The sequence below is a fragment of the Oncorhynchus masou genome, chromosome 33 (assembly GCF_036934945.1).
Source record: "Oncorhynchus masou masou isolate Uvic2021 chromosome 33, UVic_Omas_1.1, whole genome shotgun sequence".
Lineage (NCBI taxonomy): Eukaryota > Metazoa > Chordata > Actinopteri > Salmoniformes > Salmonidae > Oncorhynchus > Oncorhynchus masou.
Genome location: NC_088244.1, coordinates 25,092,377 through 25,115,687, shown reverse-complemented (window position 1 = coordinate 25,115,687; position 23,311 = coordinate 25,092,377). Strand labels below are relative to the sequence as shown.

Sequence of the window (23,311 nt, the reverse complement as noted above, 5' to 3'; positions counted from 1 at the left end):
AAGTCTTTGTGTGTTTTCTATCCTGAACCACTTGGATCAATTAAGTCTTTGTGTGTTTTCTATCCTGAACCACTTGGATCAATTAAGTCTTTGTGTGTTTTCTATCCTGAACCACTTGGATCAATTAAGTCTTTGTGTGTTTTCTATCCTGAACCACTTGGATCAATTGCCTGGGTGTTTTTTTAAATATATTTGTGTATTTATTCAGTGTTTTCCTGGTCATTTACTTAAATGGGCAATCAGCAGATGCTACATACATTTTTGGACTTAAAGTATAAATTTAATTCTATGAAAAATATAACTTATGAATGCATCATTAGCTTAGTTCAACTGTCGTACCCCATTAGAACCCAAAATATAAGCTTGTTTTCAAATAAAGTGAATTAACTATATAGCCTCAACATGGCTAAAACTATAATTGTGATATCATGGATGGTCAGTCCTTGCATCCATACCTCTGTCTATGAATTTGATAGTGGTTGCATTTATCTAGCAACATCACTCAGCTTTTTATAGAAACAGGGCCAGGGAGGATGCTTTGTTATTGTTTCAACTGCTGATTGCCGCTTTAAAGTGATTTTTCAAATTCACTGTTTAGGCTGGGAAGAGCAATTGCAGCAGTTCCTTCTGACACTATGATAGAGGAACATTATCTAAGTTGTCGTGCGAATTAGGTTTTGTCAGATGTGAAATAATAAGAGAAGGTTAATGTCAATGGTTCTTTCAGATGTTACAGTGTACGTTCATTAAGCAGTTCATCGTTCTTCCTAAGGATCGCGTGAGGGACAGTCAGTCACAGACTGGACCAGCAACGATTAGTGAGGAGGAGGAGGAGGGGTCACCTGAGAAGCCCAAAACCTCCTCTAGCAGCACCTCCACCCCCGCATCCTTTGGTTTCACCCTGGGAAGGCCCCAGGCCCAGCCCGCTGCTGGGAGGATCCCTGGCGAGGATGACCCACCCTTCATCCTGGGTGAGCCCAGTGACCACTAAACTCATATATTCTCTGCAAATGTGTATGAATCGCTGTACTTCAAGTCAATAAATAAATACTTGAAATGAATAGTCAGAATAAGCTTCTTGATGTGTGTGTGTTCCCAGAGGATCATGTGTGTCTGCTGGACTGCATAGCCTTGGACCTTCAAGAGATGGACATCTTTGCTGCGGAGCGTCTACCCTGCCAGCCTTGGGACAGCGCCGCAGGGAAGCAGCCTGACTCAGACCTGGTCTTCCCCTCCTACTCGGTCCGCCGCACCGCCGCATCTCTGCTCAAGGAGCGCTGCCACCTCAAACTCAAAGTGGAGCGCAACCTGGACAGGTGAGCCTAATATGAAAGATGGGCACTAATAGACATTGTTGGGCTTGCTTCAGCAACAACACTATTGTTCTCTTGCTTACATAATTGTTACCCACTGGGCAAGACTTGTTTCATTTCAACCATTTTTGTCTGCGGGGTAATGGGTCTCTCAATGAGTTAAACTGACTGTCTTTGTTGTATGTGTTTTTATGTTGCTGGTAACTATTGATTAATAATAGTTGTTCCTGTGTGCTGATGACTTTTCCAAGTGGAACAAAAAAAGATAGTATTGATTGGTTGATTTGAATGAATTTTTGATTGATTGACTAGTGCGCTGAGCCATACGGTACCAGACATGTCCATCCACGGCAGCCTGTCCTCGGTACACTGCTCCCTGGACCTGGAGCGCTACCAGCTGATCCGAGGCCTGCTGGACAACAACCTAGGAGAGCCTGTTGAGGAGTTCCTCCGCCCGTACAACCTGCAGGACCCCAGCAACTATGTGAGTACGCACACACGTACACACGCATACACATACTCTCTGCAATGTGGCTGACTGCCAATTCTAGACTTTTAATTGACTAACAATGTTCTTCTGAGAGTGATTCTTCTGAGTGATGTGTTTCCCCAGACGGTGTTGAGTGGTGATGTGTACACGAGCCTGTCCGTCCTGGTGGACATGATGAACGTCAGCCTGGAGTTGCTGGACAGCCCCAACGCCACGGGACAGAAACCATGCTCACTAGCCAGGTTGGTATTAACGCTTCTTTTTGAGCATGAGAAGATATCAAATGTTTTCTCTGTATTTATTTTTGCCAATTGGTTTGGGTCAATTTCAATTCAGGAAGTAAACGGACAATCCAAATCCGGTGTTCCTCACTGTTGCGCTCCTCTCCTTATCTGCAGGTTTGATTTCATGAAGTCTAAGCTGTTGTTTGAGAGTTTTTCCAACGGCTCCAAGTCGGTGAATCTGGTGTCTCACTCCCTCTTGGCATATGACACCCGTTACACCAGGCCTGGCATGGACGTAGGCAGCAGTGGCAGGGGCAAGCACAATGTTTTCGACTGCATCCTGCAGCCCTCCAAGACGGGCACCAACCGGGCCACACTCCAGCTGGAGCTGCATTACAGGTGCGGATAACATTTCGAAGTTGTAACATGTATGCAGAAAATAGCAGGGGTCCAAGCTCAGAGCCTTGTGAAATGCCAAATACAAAGTCTGTGCCTATATTGGCAAATCTAAAATGGATACATACGTAGGGTACTACATAGGTAATACGGTGCCATTTTGGACACGGTCATGGCCCTTTAAAAGCTCTGCTTGGTCAATCCGACGTCTGCATTGGCCGTACAGCATTTACAATGATACGGCCTCAGCAGAAGTCAGGACATTCATACTTCTTGCGCCTTACGGAGCAGCGCTTGTGATGGAAGTTGTCAAGGAAATGAACTTGTGTTTATATTGGACCTCCCACCCTCACCTACCGTCACCCGACCATGTCAATTTGGAGCTATACGGAGCCCTCGGCATTGTTCCAAAATTTGAGAGGGGGCGTCAATGTGGTACGGAGCTCAATTTGACCTCAGCGTGCCTCTGAAGGCGCTGCGATTGCGTCACACCATCCATGCGGCGCCTCCAACCACATTTTCGGTTCAAGCATGAATTGGCTCTTAGGCCTGACGTAGACAGACACACGGACCCACATTTACTAATCATTATCTTCTCCTTTCTCTCCTGTCAGGTCCACAAGAGACTCGTCCTGTTTCACCATTGTCCTCAACAACCTGCGTGTTTTCCTCATCTTTGATTGGCTCCAGCTGGTTCGGGACTTCCTGCGCATGCCCACTGAGAAGGGGGCAGATGGTGCGCCTCGCCAGCGCTGGCCCAGCGGCAGCAGTGACACAGAGACCACAGGTGCCGTCATGCCCAAGACAGTCAAGAGCGGCGTGGTCACCAAGAGGTCCACTGTGCCCGTCATGCAGGATCGGTACCTGGAAGTCAAGATCAACGTGACAGGTGAGGAGCTACAGCAGGCAGACTCCCCTGCCGTAAGTCTCTGTTGTACAATAGAGATTCAGATATTGGCAAGCACAGATATCATTTGAATTGTCTCTCATAGTCGTGATGTTTCTTATGCTGCATTGTCACCACCAGTTAATGACTGTAATCTCAATAATAGACTTAATGATAATACATAAAATACATGTTTTGTCCAAGGTACTGAGTTTGTGGTGGTTGAGGACTCGTCTTGTCTGGACACCAATGCCGTCATTCTGAAGGGCACTACTGTACTCACCTACAAACCCCGTCTGCTGGACAGACCATTCTCTGGCAGCCTGGCCGGCATTGAGGTGACTGACCACTACTTTCACACCTATGTCCTGAAACCACTGGACGACTAACTCAATACAGAGCCCTATGTCAGTTTGAGTTAGACCCATATTCAAATTGAAACAATCTATGTTCCATAGAGTTAGAGGGTACAGAAGCTGTCACAGAAGTGATCATGTCAAAGATGGGGGGTGCGCCCTCTTTCCCACTCTTACTCTCTACACAAGGCTGTTTTGTCACGTTGATGTCTTCCTGTCCATGTCCAGGTGTTCTCCTGTCGGCTTGGCAGTGAGCAGGAGACAGCCCTGTCCATCATCGACCCTGTCAACGTGCAGGTGGAGCTGTGTGGCAGTCCCACCTACCAGAGCAGCTCTGGCCTGCTAGACGCCTTCAACATGGCAGACTTTCCGCCTTTACTGGAGGTCAGGGTTCAGTCAGGGGTGGGGATGGGGGTGTGTTATGTTCAGTAGGTACTAAATGGGAGAACACATTTGCTGAAAGTCCATTGAAAGCACCTGTTTTTATTCTCTGTTTCGATACATTTTGTACTGTTTCGTGCCTAGTTACTGAACGTAACCCAGGTTTATTGGAGAGAAAAAACCCAACTTAGAACACTTTTTGTGATCATGCAAAATGTCAATGGGTCTCTCTTGTCCTCACAGATCCAGTTCCCTGCTTTGGACATCCGGCTTTCTTACAACGACGTTCAGCTCTTCTTGGCTATCGCCAAATCCATCCCCACCGCCGGCTCTCCCGGGCCCAGCGACACTGCCGAAGGCACCCAGGCCCTTGTAGTACCATCCACAGCCAACCAGGACCCCTCCAGCTCCCAGAAAGACAACTTCAGGCACAAGACCGAGGCCCTACTAGGTATGTCACATCGGAGGCCTACAGGGGTGTAGTTTAGTTATATGGTGAATAGCGTTTACGTAGCTATTATATTAGAAAAGTCATGTTAACATTTATTTTTCTTTACCACTGGCTCTGTGATTGTTCCTGACCCATGAGTGTTGACCTCACAAGCTGTAATAACTCGGGTATAATACTAAAAGATGCGTAGCACAGCTTGTTACCATAACCCTGGTATGATGTGATATGTTTTGTCTTCAGAGGGCCAGCTGACTCGGCTACAGGATCTAGGCTTCAGGAAGGACGACTGCAAACGAGCCCTGATCCAGAGCAAAGGTGAGGAGGCTCTAGCTACAATTTTCTAACAATGTCACATCTCCTCCCACTAGGAATGGAATGTGGCCACGCTTTTCATACACGGTATGGACTTGACCACCTTGTCTGTCCCCTCTCAGGCCAACTGGACCAGGCTGCCACATGGCTGCTGGAGAATGCAGAGACCATGGTGGGTCAGGCTCGGGGCAGAGCAGACCCGGACTCGGCCAGCCACTCGTCGCACCCTTTGTCCGGGGTGGAGATCAAGGCGGAGAGCGTGTGTATCTGCTTCATCGACGACTGTCTCGACTGTGATGTCCCGCTGGCCGAGTTCACTTTCTCACGTCAGTTTGAGCGCCTTGCCCTTCATAAATGTGGAAGGAAATCCCCTTTTCATGTAATTTCCACTGTGTGTTTTGGGAGTTTGGATGAAAGCAACAGACAGAAGCTGGAACATTCACCTTTCTGAAAACTTGTTCTATAGCTACTTAATATACAGATAACATGCATACTGATAGTGTGTGTAATATAATGTAGGTGGTACGTACTATAGTCAGTGTTAATACTATAAGGTAACAACAATGTAATGTCATCTGAGAGATCATTCTCCTTTTAACTCCCATGGCAGGGCTGTATGTGCTGCAGCGGATCGGCTCGACCCAGGAGGGCAACGGCAGCTTCACTTTGTCAGGGGACTACTACAACAGAGAACTGTCAGGTGAGCTGCTGGAGATGACCGTCTGGGGGCCAGTCAGTCACAACATTTAGCTGTAACCCAGAGCCAAACGATCCTGTAATGATCTGAACCGTTGTTCCATTGTATGTTTCTCTCTGTTCCTATCCATATCTCTGTGTTTATGCCTGTGTTCATGTTCACCTGTGTGTCAGGTTGGGAACCCTTCATCGAGCCCTGGCCCTGTTTCCTGACTTGGCAGCAGCAGGCTGCAGGGCGCCTCCACCCACCACGCCTCAAGATGGGCATCCGTGCCAAGCAGAGACTGGATGTCAACATCACCTCTGTCCTCCTGGGTATGAACTGCGTTGCCCACTATTTGGACACCGGATGCATTTGACATGGCACCCTATTCCCTACGTCGTGCACTACTTTTGACAGGGTCCCACGGGTCTCTGGTATAAAGTAATGCAGTGAAGTGTAGTGAAGGGTGCCTTTTTGGATGTGTCTTTGACTTCTTCACACCATGTTTAACTAAAGGGTTTTAGCCCCGGATATATACTGAACAAAAATATAAACGCAACATGTAAAGTTTTGTTCCCATGTTTAAAAGATCAAAAAAACAAAAAGCTTATTTCTCTCAAATTTTGTGCACACATTTGTTTTTGTCTCTGTTAGTGAGCATTTTCCTTTGCCAAGACAATCCATCCACCTGACAGGTGTGGCATATCAAGAAGCTGATTAAACTGCATGACCATTCATTAAACACGTGCAGCTTTTGCTGGGGACAATAAAAGGCCACTAAAATGTGCAATTTTGTCACACAACACAATGCCACAGATGTCTCAAGTTTTGAGGGAGCGTGCAATTGGGATGCTGATTGCAGGATTTGTTTGCCAGAGCTGTTGCCAGAGAATTGGATGTTAATTTCTCTATCATAAGCTGCCTTCAATGTCATTTTGGAGAATTTCACAGTAATTCCAACTAGCCTCACAACTACAGACCACGTGTGACCATGCCAGCCCAGAACCTCCACATCTGGCTTCTTCACCTGCGGGGATCATCTGAGACCAGACACCCGGACAGCTGATGCACAGCCAAGACTTTCTGCACAAACTCTCAGGGAATCTCATCTGTGTGCTCAGTGTCCTGACCAGGGTCTTGACCTGACTGCAGTTCGGCGTCGTATCTGACTTCACCTTCGATGGACACTGGCACGCTGGAGAAGTGTGCTCTTCTCAGATGAATCCTGGTTTCAACTTTACCAGGCAGATGGCAGACAGTGCGTATGGGACAACATTCCACAATCAACAGCCTGATGAACTCTGCGAAGGAGATGTGTCATGCTGCATGAGGCAAATGGTGGTCACACCAGATACTGAATGGTTTTCTGATTCACACCCCTACTTTAAAAAAAAAATAGTTATCTGTGAACTACATGCGTATCTGTATTCCAATATGAAGCGTAACTCAGTATAATCTTTTAAATTGTTGTATGTTGCGTTTATATTTTTGTTCAGTGTATTTAAGCCAGACACCGAGTGGTCTGTAATGGTGGCCTTGTATGGATTTGAGTGTCCTCCTCACCTTGCTACCACCCTCTCCTGGCCACACAGAGCAGTACAGCCTCACCAAGAGCTCCTGGCTGGCTGACTACTGCAAGGAAGAGGAGCAGCAGCCTCCCCAGGCATCGGCAGCCCTATCCTGGATGGGTTCCTCAGTGGACCCCCCCTGTTTCGGACAGAGTGAGTACCGTTTCCCCCAAGTTTACTTTCTCTCATACACACACACCATTCACACAGCTGACATACTCTATAACATCTGTACAGTTACATATGAAACCACATACTGGTATGCACACATGCGCGTATCACTAGTTATGGGCTAGAAATAGCCACAGTAGAAAAAAGTTGGGCCCTCAATTGCTCCAGCACATATCAAACGCTAGTGAGTACTGACGACAGTCTTATCGAATATGCTGTAAATATGTGTTGGGAGTATTTGATTGTATGTTTCACACTTTATTCTGTAATAATGTTTAGGTAGTACCAGAATATATTTGCTACTGTATCACATGTCATTATGTGCAGATTAAGATTACACTGATTGAGAGGGACTTTTTGACAACGCAAAAAAACTTTACACGGATGCTTTGGAAACCTGCCTGAATAATCGCTGCCTTCGCTTATTGCACAATTGTAGAGTTTGAAGAAAACATGAACACATTTCCTTTGCCTTGTCAAATGGTGTATTAAGAGATAAGACTCACTCCATGTTTCTATCAAAACATTTGAACTCTTTACTTGAACCCTCCGCCCTGGGCCTAGATAAGTCTATCGTGTCTATTTTATGCTAACTAGTTGTAAAGACTGTTTACGACATGTTTTATCGCCTTATTATGACAGTGTTGTACCAACTTAGGGTGGGAAGGTTTCAAGTCAAAGTTAGATTTCTGTTTATTGAGCTCTGATCCAGGTCTATTGATTGGTGGTATGACCCCATAATATAAAATAAAACACACTTGGTCATGGTGGGTTAAAAAAAACAAATCCTCCCATCCTGACCTTTGTCCTCTCTCCTGACCCCTTGCATGTCTCTCTCCTCTCTGTGGTAACTGTCTCTCTCTGCTGTCAGGTGTCCCTCTTGCCCACCTTAGAACTAGGAGCACAGCCAGCTTGACTTGCCTTGAGCAGCAGATTCTCTCCAGAGGTACAGTCCAAAGACCATAGATCAGATAGGCAGCAGTTGGCCTCCACCAAGGAAATAGAATTACTAGAATGGGGATCCTAAAGTAGAATGAGTGGATCGGTGGTCAGAAGCGGTATTTGTAATTCTATTTCTATGGTCTCCAAACCATGGGGTCATCATCGCTATCCTTACTTAAGTGCAACGTTAATGCAAAGGGACTCGGTTGGTAGAGCATGGCGCTTGCAATGCCAGGGTTATGGGTTTGAGTCCCACGGGGGGACCAGCACAAAATAAAACTATGAAAATGCATACACCTACTCTACTGTACGTCGCTCTGGATAAAAGCATCTGCTAAATTACTCAAATGGAAATGTAGAGTGTTTTGAGTAACACGAATGTTTCACTATCTTGTAACAATATTGGCAAATTTGTCCAAAGTTAAACTAATGTCAGTATAATCAGCGTCTTCAGGGATAGAATTGAATTGATCCATAATCCAACAGTGATTAGCAACTTGGATGCTAACGATGCACTTTTAAGTAGGATTTACCGATGAAGGTGACGCCCCCACCCATGTTAGGACAGAGCCATTGTGTCTCGTCCCAGAGTCATGTTAGATTAGTAGCATATTCTCAGTGTCACACTTTCCTTTGTGTATTCTCTGTCTCATGTTGTCTCACCTCCCCCATTCAATATCAATCTATAGAAATCCAATCCATTGTGATTATTGTTTACTATTATTATTTACCTCTTGAGTAACCAAGCTTAAAAGAGCATGCTCTGTCAATGTGAACCGTTGCTATATCTCATCTGTGCATCCTCCTCCCATCTTTATTTGAATGAGCATCGTTGTGGTAGGTATGGTCATGTTGTTAGCCTCCACCGTGGAACCATCTGTATAACACATGATTGAAAACTGACATTCGGAAATCCATGCTGACATTTGGAATGGATTAATGATGTTGTGCATTAACTTTGGAAGCAATCCAATGAATGGCATTTTGATGTGGATATCTGCATTTAATTTTTTAAAAGCCATTGTTTTTGTCATTTGTTTTATATCATTTTAAATGCAATAGAAGGAAATTCAAAAATATTCCATGAAAAATATTTATGTTTTATATTCCAGAGAGCCCAATATATTCTTTAGTATATTGAATATATTTTTTAAGTAACTGAGGAAAGTGGTTGACAGTTTGAAGTTTAGTTATAGGGCCCGTTCCTTAGTAAAGAATACCTCTCATGTCTTGGTCTGTCCTTGCCTGCTTTATAGCCGACGTGAAGCTGTCCAAGCGGAGGCAGCCGTTTGTACCCTATGCCCTGCGCAATCACACGGGATGTACCATGTGGTTCGCCACCCTCACCACCACCCCTACAAGGTCAGTTGAGTAGAGTCTTCCCATTGATAATGTCATGTTGCTGAGTCTACCTTCAAAAATGTGCAGCCTAGGCATTCTGCATTGTATTGTTGCGCCTTCCTGAATCATTGCATGTTGGTAACCAGAGTGCTCCATTTGCCCACAGGGTGGCGCTGTCTCACAGTGGCAGTGCGGACTCCATATCCCACGTGCACGGCCCAGGCACAGATGACACCCACAATGTCAGCCAGTGGCGAGAGGTGCTGCCCGGAGAGGAGATTCCCTTTGAATTTGAAGCTCGAGAGAAACTCAGGCATAGGTATGGTTTCTGGTGCGTCACCGTTATTTCCGTATAGGGATTAAGACCTAAAAGGAAGAACAAAAAAGTTCAAGGACGAGTGAATAAGAATTTAAACTGGTGATCACACACCGATTCAGCCAATCTGGGGAACTAACTACCTTGCACTGACTATAATCCCTCCGGATAAGAGCGTCTGCTATATTATTAAAATGTCAAAATCAATACAAACTGAGATCTGTGTATTCTGAACTGTTGGTTATTGTGTTTCTCTGCAGACACACTCATGAGCTGAAGCTACATCAGCTGTTGGTGCGTGTGGGGGGCTGGGAGCAGGTCAAACCCGTGTCCGTGGACAAAGTGGGTGTGTTCTTCCGCTACGCCGCCCCCGACCGCAACAATCCCTCTAACACGGTGAGTCTTCAGATCAAAGGTCAAGAGAGGTGGTCTTACTTGGCTATTAAATAAACTACAGCTGTATAGTTTACTCCAACACTGCTCTCACATGTTTCCTATATGTCACTAGCATTATGCTGCTTACTGTTTGTGATATTTCTTTACATTTTCTAGGTGGGCAGCCCTGTCAGCAGGACCAACATCATACACCCTCATGTCTATGTAGGTGTGCTTTCAATCACACTTCTATAAGCCAGTACTTTCCCCCTTTTATTCCCTGTTAGGATATGTCTGTGGTTCTAGGCTCTGATATGTCTGGGGTTCTAGGCTCTGATATGTCTGGGGTTCTAGGCTCTGATATGTCTGGGGTTCTAGGCCCTGATATGTCTGGGGTTCTAGGCTCTGATATGTCTGGGGGTCGAGGCTCTGATATGTCTGTGGGTCGAGGCTCTGATATGTCTGTGGGTCGAGGCTCTGATATGTCTGTGGGTCGAGGCTCTGATATGTCTGTGGTTCTAGGCTCTGATATGTCTGTGGGTCGAGGCTCTGATATGTCTGTGGGTCGAGGCTCTATGTCTGTGGTTCTAGGCTCTGATATGTCTGTGGGTCGAGGCTCTGATATGTCTGTGGGTCGAGGCTCTATGTCTGTGGTTCTAGGCTCTGATATGTCTGTGGGTCTAGGCTCTGATATGTCTGTGGTTGTAGTTCTCAGCTCTGCCACCGGTGCGCGTGGTCTTCTCTATCACCATGGAGGGTAGTGCCCGGAAGGTGATCACAGTCCGTTCAGCCCTCATGGTCAAGAACCGCCTGGAAGTCCCCATGGAGGTGCGGCTGGACAGCCCCTCAGCACCAGACAGTGAGTCACCCCAATGATACATCATGGTTCACCCTCACACTGGGAAATACTCAACAGGGGGCGCCAGTTCCCATGCAAAAACAACACGGAACAGTGAAAAGAATTGACATGAAGATTAGACTATTTATTGGTTAAAGAAGGAATATAAGTATCTCAAACTGTTTGTTCAGAGCCTGTGGTGCTACCGCCCATCCTGCCCAGCGAGGCCCTGGCGGTGCCCCTCCACCTGACGTCGTGGCGGTTGCAGGCGCGGCCTAAAGGCCTGGGCCTGTTCTTCTGCAAGGTGCCCATCCATTGGACCAGCGTGGAGAGACCCGGCGAGGTCAAGAGCAGCAAGAGGGAGTGCCAGTCGGCCGACTTTGAGGACCACCTCAAACGGAGCTTCAGGTAAAATTCCAGTTCAGTACACACACAGTCTGAGTCGGCTCAGTCCAGAAATAAATCCAACCAATCATACCAAATCATGTATTAATTTCTAGTCTAACCCCACCCTGGTGTTGATAGAATTTGTCTCCCAAGTTTACACTACTTGTTTAAGCCACACGCGCATGCTATTGGCATATCAGCCCTCAGGCTAAATGTAGAACATTCTTTATTTTCTTACATGGGATACCTTCTCAATTACTCTCTTCCTCTCCCATCTTGCCTCTTCTCTCCTGCCCTCTGTTAGGTTCTGCGTGGTGATTAAGAAAGAGAACTACCCGGACCAGCAGCCTGCCAAGACCGTATCGGGTTCCGGCAGCTCCAAGCAGATCTACTGGCAGCCAGGCCACACCATCTACCTGCTGCCCACGCTGGTGCTGGCCAACCTGCTGCCCTGCGACCTCAACTACTACATCAAGGGCACGTCCATCAAGGGCTCCCTGAAGCCGGGCAAGGAGGCTGTGCTGCATGCTGCAGACACCTCCCAGAACATGGAGCTAGGTCAGAGTCCCACCGCTGCCATTCTCATCTAATCACCTCTCCACCTATTAAGAATCTCAATGTTCATGACCTGGAAATAATACTACACTGCTCAAAAAAATAAAGGGAACACTAAAATAACACATCCTAGATCTGAATGAATGAAATATTCTTAAGAAATACTTTTTTCTTTACAGAGTTGAATGTGCTGACAACAAAATCACACAAAAATGATCAATGGAAATCAAATTTATCAACCCATGGAGGTCTAGATTTGGAGTAACACTCAAAATTAAAGTTGAAAACCCCCCTCAGGCTGATCCAACTATGATGTAGTGTCCTTAAAACAAGTCAAAATACGTCCGTCACGTGCTCCGTGTGAACCTGCTTTCATCTGTGAAGAGCACAGGGCGCCAGTGGCGAATTTGCCAATCTTGGTGTTCTCTGGCAAATGCCAAACATCCTGCACGGTGTTGGGCTGTAAGCACAACCCCCACCTGTGGACGTCGGGCCCTCATACCACCCTCATGGAGTCTGTTTCTGACCGTTTGAGCAGACACATGCACATTTGTGGCCTGCTGGAGGTCATTTTGCAGGGCTCTGGCAGTGCTCCTCCTGCTCCTCTTTGCACAAAGGCGGAGGTAGTGGTCCTGCTGCTGGGTTGTTGCCCTCCTACGGCCTCCTCCACATCTCCTGATGTACTGGCCTGTCTCCTGGTAGCGCCTCCATGCTCTGGACACTACGCTGACAGACACAGCAAACCTTCTTGCCACAGCTCACATTGATGTGCCATCCTGGATGAGCTGCACTACCTGAGCCACTTGTGTGGGTTGTAGACTCCGTCTCATGCTACCACTAGAGTGAAAGCACCGCAAGCATTCAAAAGTGACCAAAACATCAGCCAGGAAGCATAGGAACTGAGAAGTGGTCTGTGGTCACCACCTGCAGAACTACTCCTTTATTGGGGGTGTCTTGCTAATTGCCCATAATTTCCACCTGTTCTCTATTCCATTTGCACAACAGCATGTGAAATGTATTGTCAATCAGTGTTGCTTCCTAGGTGGACAGTGATTCCACAGAAGTGTGATTGACTTGGAGTTACATTGTGTTGTTTAAGTGTATATGTGTTGTTTAAGTATTTTTTTTGAGCAGTGTATATCATAGCCATGTAATCTAGGTATACGAGGGCCATGGTCCTGGACTTTTTGTGGGCCAAGCCTCAGAAGCGGAAACACGGGTGTAAAAACCCCATAGTGGAAATGCACAATTTATGTGATGATAATATACAGTGCATTCTGAACGTTTTCAGACCCCTGACCTTTTACATATTTTGTTACGTTACAGCCTCATTCTAAAATGGATTAAATCATTTTTTCCCCTCATCAATCAATGCACAATACCGCATAATGACAAAGCAAAAAACACGTTTTAAATTTTTTGCAAATTTAGAATGGAAATAGTGCATTTACTTAAGTATTCAGACCCTTTACTCAGTACTTTGTTGAAGCACCTTTTGGCAGCGATTACAGCCTCGAGTCTTCTTGGGTATGACACGACAAGCTTGGCACTCCTGTATTTGGGGAGTTTCTCCCATTCTTCTCTGCAGATCCTCTCAAACTCTGTCAGCTTGGATGGGAGTGTCACTGCACAGCAATTTTCAGGTCTCTCCAGAGATATTTGATCGAGTTCAAGTCTGGGCGACTCAAGGACATTGAGATTTGTCCCGAAGCCACTTCTACGTTGTTTTGGCTGTGTGCTTAGGGTCAATGTCCTGTTGGAAGGTGAACCGTCGCCCCAGTCTGTGGTCCTGAGCGCTCTGGAGCAGGTTTTCATCAAGGATCTCTCTATACTTTGCTCCGTTCATCTTTCCCTCAATCCTGACTAGTCTCCCAGTCCCTGCCGCTGTAAAACATCGCCACAGCATGGTGCTGCCACCACCATGCTTCACCATAGGGGTGGTGCCAGGTTTTCTCCAGATGTGACGCATGGCATTCAGGCCAAAGAGTTCAATCTTGGTTTCATTAGACCAGAGAATCTTATTTCTCATGGTCTTGAGAGTCTATAGGTGCCTTTTGGCTTCCATCTGGCCACTCTACCATAAAAGCCTGATTGGTGGAGTGCAGCAGAGATGGTTGGCCTTCTGGAAGGTTCTCCCATCTCCACAGAGCAACTCTGGAGCTCTATCAGTGACCATCGGGTTCTTGGTCACCACCTTGGTCTCCCCTGATTGCTCAGTTTGGCTGGGCGGCCAGCTCTAGGAAGAGTCTTGATGAGGATTTGTTTAATCCATTTTAGAATAAGGCTGTAACAAAATGTGGAAAAAGTCAAGGGGTCTGAATACTTTCCAAAGGCACTGTATCTATTATGTGTAGTGCCTTGAAAAGCATTCACCCCCTTGTTGACTTTTTATATTTGATTGCTTACAGCCTGAAATCACACATTAGACTTTTTCATTGAACGATACAGCCTAGTCCACACCTTTTCACCCTGACCATGTCTGTGCCCCCCTCCTCCTCCCACTAGGGGTGCTGCTTGAGAACTTCTCTGTGTGTAAGGAGCTGCTGATTCCCCCTGGTACCCAGAACTATGTGGTGCGCATGCGGCTTTATGATGCCAACAAGCGCCTGCTCTGTCTCACCATACGCATCATCCTGCGGGCACAGGGGGCGCTCAAGATCCTCATCTCAGCACCCTACTGGCTCATCAACAAGACCGGTGCTTACTCTATCCCTCGTATACAGAACACACACATACACACACACAGTGAATAGAATTAAAATAAGTATTGACCTTTTGACGGTTCTGACTGTTTTCATCCCCTCAGGTCTGCCGTTGATCTTCCGTCAGGACAATGGGAAGACGGATGCAGGCGGTCAGTTTGAGGAACACGAGTTAGCCAGGAGTCTCAGCCCCTTGCTCTTCTGTTACACTGACAAGGAGCAGCCAGCCATGTGAGTGTGCTGTAGGGCCTGGTTCCACTTCTGATTCTAGACACCATCCCTTTTATTGTTCACATGTATAAAAGGAGCAGTGTTGCACAGTTAGTAATACTTCCGTAAAACCATCATTTGAACAAATGTTCAATATACAATTATTTCAGTAGCGGTGATATCAAAAGTCTAAAAGCACTTTGCCTTTACGGTGAGGAAAACAGGTTACTGCACAGTGTAGCGGAAAATATATATATGAAGTAGATCTAGTTCTCTCAAGGGAGATCCTCTCCAGTGGCTGCACTGCGAGTTCTGTCCATAATGTGCATTTCTGTGTAAACGTTTCTATCGTCTGTCTGTCGAGAGACATTGCAGAAGGGTGGTAGGCTATATATTGATAGACAACACATTAGCAGCTAGAAATCAAACTATAACCTAGTTAGTTAATTTGCTAATTAGTTAACTTTTAGCTATGTATTAATTCACATCCTAAAAAAACAACTAAGTTGGGCTTCCACAATTCCGGTTCTCTTATGTCTCCATTTTTCTCAGGTGCACTATGCGGATAGGGAAAGGAATCCATCCGGACGGGGTTCCCGGTTGGTGCCAGGGCTTTTCCCTGGATGGTGGGAGTGGAGTGAGGGCGGTGAAGGTCATCCAGCATGGGAATAGACCTGGACTCATCTACAACATAGGCAAGTAGCCTAACAACAACCGCAAGTAGCCTAACAACAACCGCAAGTAGCCTAACAACAACCGCAAGTAGCCTAACAACAACCGCAAGTAGCCTAACAACAACCGCAAGTAGCCTAACAACAACCGCAAGTAGCCTAACAACAACCGCAAGTAGCCTAACAACAACCGCACGTAGCCTAACAACAACCGCACGTAGCCTAACAACAACCGCACGTAGCCTAACAACAACCGCACGTAGCCTAACAACAACCGCACGTAGCCTAACAACAACCGCACGTAGCCTAACAACAACCGCACGTAGCCTAACAACAACCGCACGTAGCCTAACAACAACCGCACGTAGCCTAACAACAACCGCAAGTAGCCTAACAACAACCGCAAGTAGCCTAACAACAACCGCAAGTAGCCTAACAACAACCGCAAGTAGCCTAACAACAACCGCAAGTAGCCTAACAACAACCGCAAGTAGCCTAACAACAACCGCAAGTAGCCTAACAACAACCGCACGTAGCCTAACAACAACCGCACGTAGCCTAACAACAACCGCACGTAGCCTAACAACAACCGCACGTAGCCTAACAACAACCGCACGTAGCCTAACAACAACCGCACGTAGCCTAACAACAACCGCACGTAGCCTAACAACAACCGCACGTAGCCTAACAACAACCGCACGTAGCCTAACAACAACCGCAAGTAGCCTAACAACAACCGCAAGTAGCCTAACAACAACCGCAAGTAGCCTAACAACAACCGCAAGTAGCCTAACAACAACCGCAAGTAGCCTAACAACAACCGCAAGTAGCCTAACAACAACCGCAAGTAGCCTAACAACAACCGCAAGTAGCCTAACAACAACCGCAAGTAGCCTAACAACAACCGCAAGTAGCCAAACAACAACCGCAAGTAGCCAAACAACAACCGCAAGTAGCCAAACAACAACCGCAAGTAGCCTAACAACAACCGCAAGTAGCCTAACAACAACCGCAAGTAGCCAAACAACAACCGCAAGTAGCCAAACAACAACCGCAAGTAGCCAAACAACAACCGCAAGAAGACTAACAACAACACCTCACTAATGGTTAGCCTTGGGCATCGGTGCCCATTTGTTGCCCTTGTCTATTATATAGCCTGTCGCAGCCCTGAAATATGCTGTTTTGTGTTTTCACGCAGGCATCAACGTTCGTAAAGGCAAGGGCCGCTACAGAGACACCCACATCGTGACCTTTGCCCCTCGGTACCTGCTGGACAACCGCTCCACCCACAAACTGGCCTTCTCCCAGAGGGAGTTTGCCAGGGGCAAGGTGAGTGACTGACAGTGCAAAGACAGGAATTAGACACATCCAAAGGGACAAAACAAAGCAATGAAAAGAAAGCAGATGTCCACTGTTTTAGGACTCAAACATGATCTTTATTGGAGCTAGTCATACAGCAGCAATGCTTCATGATAAGGACCATGTCAACAACCCTTGTTGTTGTATGACTCCAGGGAACGGTGAACCCAGAGGGCTACATCTCCACCCTGCCGGGTTCCAGTGTGGTCTTCCACTGGCCCAGGAATGACTACGACCAGCTTCTGTGTGTGCGCCTCATGGACACCCAAAACTGCACCTGGTCCGGAGGCTTCGAGGTCAACAAGCCCAAGTCCTTCCATGTCAACATGAGGTAAAAGACTATAGGACTATCTGAGAAAACAGCTATACTGTCATGCATACAAAATAGTGCTCATTGTGAAAATACAGTAAGAACAAATCCCTGGCACCATAGCTGCTCCAAAGGCTTTAAAAATGCAATATGTAACTTAATATTACAATATTTTTGGAAAATATATTTCAGTGGTTTAGATTAGGGATGCAGCGATATGACATTTTTGATACTGATATCTGATATTTTCCTTGCCAAAATACCTGATTCCAATAACTAATATTAAAAATGTTAGCGGCATTTTAAGCATTCTAGTACAGTTAAATAGTTGAAACACACACTGACCAAAAAGTTATGTTGTTGGCATTTACGTATGTCCCCATTACCAGTAAAACAATCAAAACCTATTTCTTTCACTTTCTTGATGTGCTGTTTCGTTGTTCATTTGTTCAGTCTCAACCAGGATTTCATCATACATGTCAAGCAGTGAAGTTTCAGCTCTGTCTGTCCGTGGCCACTACCTCAGTGCGCACTGTCACTGTGTCCGTTTCCATCTTGTCCAGCTGTGTCTGTAACATTTCACGTAAACCCTGTTTCTTGTCTGCATTGAAGTAGCGGTCCTTGTACCTAGCATCGAGCATGGTGGCGACACCGTAAAGAGGCTCAGAGTGAATGCCACCGAATCGCTTGTTCACAGAGTACTTTTCCGAGTTGACCCGACGGTATGAGTCAGCAGTTTTGTTGAGCAGGCGTTTCAATGCCATGACAGAGGATATCACGTCTGCTGCAGACACAGTTGATGAGCTTATTTCTCCAGTCAGTTGTTTAAATGGAGCTGGGAATGTTCATGTTTACAAACATGTTCTCAAATGCCATTGAAATGGCAGCAGCGGTATGAGAACCATGCAATACGGCTTTCCTCGGTACAAAATCATTGTGGACCCACTGTGCTGTCAGACTCATAATGCTCATGGCCCAAATGTCAGTCGTGAAGCTAATAGCAGTGATGCCCATAGCAAGTAGCTCATTAATGTGAGTTTCAACAATAATGTGTAACTCCGGTAGGGCAACATCTGAAAAATAGCGTCTTCTTGGTAGTGTGTACCGGTGCTCGACCAGTCGGCGAAAGCCAACATCCACGACAGAGAACGGTTGTCAAGGGCAATGAATTCCATTATCTTGTAGTTAATGGATTTCGCCTTTTGAGTTGTCTCACTGAAATATTCTTACTCTATCAAATGACTCCTTGGCTTGTCCACACAGCAGACATTGTGGGCTAGTTAGGAATGCTGTGCAGCTCCATATATTCTTATGCTCTTGTTCTGTGTGGCGCTGTATATTCTTATGCTCTTGTTCTGTGTGGCGCTGTATATTCTTATGCTCTTGTTCTGTGTGGCGCTGTATATTCTTATGCTCTTGTTCTGTGTGGCGCTGTATATTCTTATGCTCTTGTTCTGTGTGGCGCTGTATATTCTTATGCTCTTGTTCTGTGTGGCGCTGTATATTCTTATGCTCTTGTTCTGTGTGGCGCGGTACTTTTTAATGCTTTTGTTCTGTGTAGCGCTGTATTGTTTTCATCTACCTACGTTATGTAGGTATGTACGTCAGCTTCGACATCGGTTTTGCACAACGGTGTTAAACTAGACAACGGGTCGATGTTGGCATTTTTAGCTAATACCGTCCGATTCAGATATGCTTACCGATTTCGTATCGTGCATCCCTAGTTTAATTGTATAATGACTCTTTACACTATACTTGCTTGTTTTGTCACAGAAACTGAAATTAGGCAAGCGATTAGAATTTTAGCAAACAGGAAATGGCGCAGCAATTTTTCTGCACAGTGCACTTTTAATATTCATAAATGATTAAACACTTACTCCTGACACTCAGGTGTAAGACCACAGAGAGAGCCAACTTTTTATAATGCCATACCCAACTCATTATAATGGTTAAGTATTACAGAAAATGCCTCTACTGTAGTTGTGCTGTATTGTGTTGTTTCCATGACAGAGACACACTGGGCAACTGTTTCTTCCTCCGAGCTGAGATCACACTGAAGGGAGCCACCTATCAGATCTGCTTCAGCGACACCGACCAACTACCACCTCCGTTCCGCATCGACAACATCTCAGAGGTACAGTATTGGAGATGTCTGCAGGGGTGAACTCTCATATCACAGATTCTCTCAGCGCCATAGATGTACATACAGATATTGGGAAACTAATCATGTTGCAGCCAAACAATCAAATAAAACATTGGAGTTTGCATTGTAACTGACATGCTGTTATTGGTGAATTTTGTGTGCCAAAATGGAACCCATAATCTTATTGAGATTCTAAGTCTCAAACGGAGTTTGTTTACTGCAGGTGCCCATCCAGTTCTGGCAGCACGGGGTGGCAGACATCCGGCTTCACACGGAGGTGAAGGCGGGATCAGTGCTGGACTTTGCTTGTGACGAGCCCACCCTGCCCCCCTACCTCACCCTCATCGTGAAGGGTGCCGGCTCGTCCGAGGTCACCGCTGATATGAACTTCTTCCGGGAATACAACAAACTCTACTACGAGAACTTCATCTACATCGCTGCCACATACACTTTTTCTCAGTGAGTATGAGAGAGACGGAGGTTGGACAGGCATAGTTCAGAACCAGGGTCAGGTTCATATGGTACCAAACGGACAAAAACAGACAAAACAGGAAGGGACTTCTTGGACTTGTCCATTAAAAATCACATTTTTTTGGTTGTACAGTGTTCTGCTACGGTATGCTCTAATGAACCCAGACATAAACGCTGACTCATGTTGTTGTGTTTCTACAGAGATGCAGGGAAGAGGCCGGTGGGGAAAAAACGGGTGGTGGCAGGTGCTGAACTGGTGCTGGATGTGGAGACCAAGACCCAGAGAGTCGTCCTCAAGAAAAAGGTGCAACCATTATAGCAAATACACCTTAAAACGTAGGTGTGTTTATGCTTCAATTGTCAGCTACTTCACCCATTTTGTATGACTGGGACAGAACTCTCCATTGGGTTTCATAGAACTTTCAGTAGTGAAGTGATCACTTGAAACCCATGAATAAAAAGGCTTTAAGACAGTTTACAGACTAATTTTCCAACTCCAAAATAACAATATTCCAAACTTGTTCCTGTTACCTCAGGAGCCGGGGAAGCGTTCCCAGCTGTGGCGGATGACGGGAACAGGAATGCTATGTCACGAAGGCTCCTCCCCTCCACAGAGCAAGCCTGCTCAGCCACGCCCCCTGGACTCCTCCCTGGTGCTGGACATCGCGGGGTTGGCAGCAGTCACCGACAATCAGTCAGTCACTGCTTCCCTGACTCAAAAATATTATTATGTGTGGTTTCATCTTTATAGTATATGCCTGTATCTACACTGAACAAAAATACAAATACAGGGCCTCCCTGGTGACGCAGTGGTTAAGGGCGCTGTACTGCAGCGCCAGCTGTGCCACCAGAGACTCTGGGTTCGTGCCCAGGCTCTGTCGTAACCGGCCGTGACCGGGAGGTCTGTGAGGCGACACACAATTGGCCTAGCGTCGTCCGGGTTAGGGAGGGTTTGGCCGGTAGGGATATCCTTGTTTCATCGCGCACCAGCGACTCCTGTGGCGGGCCAGGCACAGTGCACGCTAACCAAGGTTGCCAGGTGCACGGTGTTTCCTCTGACACATTGGTGCGGCTGGCTTCTGGGTTGGATGCGTGCTGTGTTAAGAAGCAGTGTTGCTTGGTTGGGTTATGTATCGGAGGACGCATGACCTTAAACCTTCGTCTCTCCCGAGCCCGTACGGGATAGTAGCTACTAACAATTGGATACCACGAAATTGGGGAGAAAAAGGGGTAAAATTCAAAAAATAATAATAATAAAAATACAAATACAAAATATACAGTATAAATGCAACAGCATGTAAGGTGTGAGCTGAAATGAAAGATCCCAGACATGTTCCATACACACAAAAGGCTTATGTCTCTCAAATTTTGTGCACACATGTTTACATTAGGGATGCACCGATATTACATTTTTGCCCGATACCGATATTTTCCTTGACTCAGCATGCTCATGGGGACGACATCGCTGGTCCAAATTGCAGTTGTGAAGCTAATAGCAGGGACGCCCATAGCAAGTCGCTCATGGATGTGCATTTCAACAATACTGTGTAATTCCGGTAGGGCAACATCTGCGCTCAAGGTGCTCGACCAGTCAGCGAAAGCCAACATCATCCACGACAGAGAACGGTTGATTGTCAAGGGCAATGAATGCCATTATCTTGGCGTTAATGGATTTCGCCTTTGAGTTGTCTCGCTGAAATGTTCTAACTTATTCAAATGACTGCCTGACTTAAACTTGTTTAGTTGTTGGAAGTGTGCACTTAGTATTTTTCTGCTTTTGTTCTGTGTAGCGCTGTATTTTTCGTGGCGTCATTACGTCATCTACCTACGGTTTATATAGGTATGGACGTCATCTACCTACGTTTATATAGGTATGCACGTCATCTACCTACGTTTATATAGGTATGCACGTCATCTACCTACGTTTATATAGGTATGGACGTCATCTACCTGCGTTTATATAGGTATGCACGTCATCTACCTACGTTTATATAGGTATGCACGTCATCTACCTGCGTTTATATAGGTATGCACGTCATCTACCTGCGTTTATATAGGTATGGACGTCATCTACCTGCGTTTATATAGGTATGCACGTCATCTACCTACGTTTATATAGGTATGGACGTCATCTACCTACGTTTATATAGGTTTGCACATCATCTACCTACGTTTATATAGGTTTGCACGTCGTCTACCTACGTTTATATAGGTATGCACGTCGTCTACCTACGTTTATATAGGTATGCACGTCATCTACCTGCGTTTATATAGGTATGCACGTCATCTACCTGCGTTTATATAGGTATGGACGTCATCTACCTGCGTTTATATAGGTATGGACGTCATCTACCTACGTTTATATAGGTATGCACGTCAGCTTTGACATCGGTTTTGCACATCAGCGTTAAACTAGACATTGGGCCAATGCCGACGTTGGCATTTTTAGCTAACATCGTCCGATTCCGACATGCTTACCGATATATCGTGCATCCCTAGTTTACATCCCTGAGCATTTCTCCTTTTCCAAGACAATCCATCCACCTGACAGGTGTGGCATATCAAGAAGCTGATTAAACAGCATGACCATTCCACAGGTGTGCCACTCTAAAATGTGCAGCTTTGTCACACAACACAATGCCACAGATATCTCAAGTTTTGAGGGAACGTGCAATTGGCATGCTGACTGCAGGAATGTCCACTGGAGCTGTTGCCAGAGAATTTAATGTTAATTTCTCTACCATAAGCCGCCGCCAACGTTGTTTTAAAGAATTTGGCAGTATGTCCAAATGGCCTCACAACTGCAGACCACGTGCATGGCGTTGTGTGGGCGAGCGGTTTGCTGATGTTAATGTTGTGAACAGAGTGCCACATGGTGGCGATTGGGTTATGGTATGGGCAGGCATAAGTTACGGACAACGAACACAATTTTATTTTCTTTTTGGCAGTTTGAATGCACAGAGATACTGTGAAGACATCCTGAAGCATCCCATTGTCGTGCCATTCATCTGTCGTCATCACCTTGTGTTTCAGCATGATAATGCACTGCCCCATGTCGCATGCATCTGCACACAATTCCTGGAAGCTGAAAATGTCCCAGTTCTTCCATGGCCTGCATACTCACCAGACATGTCACCCATTGAGCATGTTTGGGATTCCCCCGGATCAATGTGTACGACACTGTGTTCCAGTTCCCCCCAATATACAGCAACTTCGCACAGCCATTGAAGAGTGGGACAACACAGGCCATAATCAACAGCCTGATCAACTCTATGTGAAGGAGATGTGTTGCGCTGCATGAGGCAAATGGTGGTTACACCAGATAATGACTAGTTTTCTGATACACGCCGAGGCCTGTTGGGGAACCGTATTACCGCCACACTGGCGGTCACAAGTCATGAAGGCAGTCAAATTCCACATGACTGTTTAGTCACAGTAATTAGGCTTCTCCAAGTGCTGATGCT

The 23,311-nt window shown here is 46.1% G+C and overlaps 1 protein-coding gene across 1 annotated transcript in view; it reads left to right on the top strand.

Annotated features, from left to right (window-relative positions):
- vps13d (vacuolar protein sorting 13 homolog D) overlaps positions 1-23,311 on the top strand; it is a 62,978-nt gene that overhangs the window by 16,814 nt on the left and 22,853 nt on the right. Inside the window, 31 exon segments of the mRNA XM_064956904.1 lie at positions 773-971; positions 1,100-1,316; positions 1,626-1,797; positions 1,927-2,045; positions 2,202-2,426; positions 3,038-3,312; positions 3,514-3,647; positions 3,894-4,049; positions 4,290-4,497; positions 4,738-4,812; positions 4,932-5,135; positions 5,420-5,509; positions 5,680-5,820; positions 7,081-7,209; positions 8,099-8,173; positions 9,426-9,531; positions 9,677-9,829; positions 10,087-10,222; positions 10,379-10,426; positions 10,910-11,060; positions 11,231-11,447; positions 11,731-11,984; positions 14,487-14,678; positions 14,788-14,914; positions 15,446-15,588; positions 16,763-16,893; positions 17,079-17,254; positions 19,244-19,367; positions 19,600-19,835; positions 20,049-20,151; positions 20,384-20,541. Of these exon segments, the coding sequence (XP_064812976.1) occupies positions 773-971; positions 1,100-1,316; positions 1,626-1,797; positions 1,927-2,045; positions 2,202-2,426; positions 3,038-3,312; positions 3,514-3,647; positions 3,894-4,049; positions 4,290-4,497; positions 4,738-4,812; positions 4,932-5,135; positions 5,420-5,509; positions 5,680-5,820; positions 7,081-7,209; positions 8,099-8,173; positions 9,426-9,531; positions 9,677-9,829; positions 10,087-10,222; positions 10,379-10,426; positions 10,910-11,060; positions 11,231-11,447; positions 11,731-11,984; positions 14,487-14,678; positions 14,788-14,914; positions 15,446-15,588; positions 16,763-16,893; positions 17,079-17,254; positions 19,244-19,367; positions 19,600-19,835; positions 20,049-20,151; positions 20,384-20,541 (4,874 nt within the window).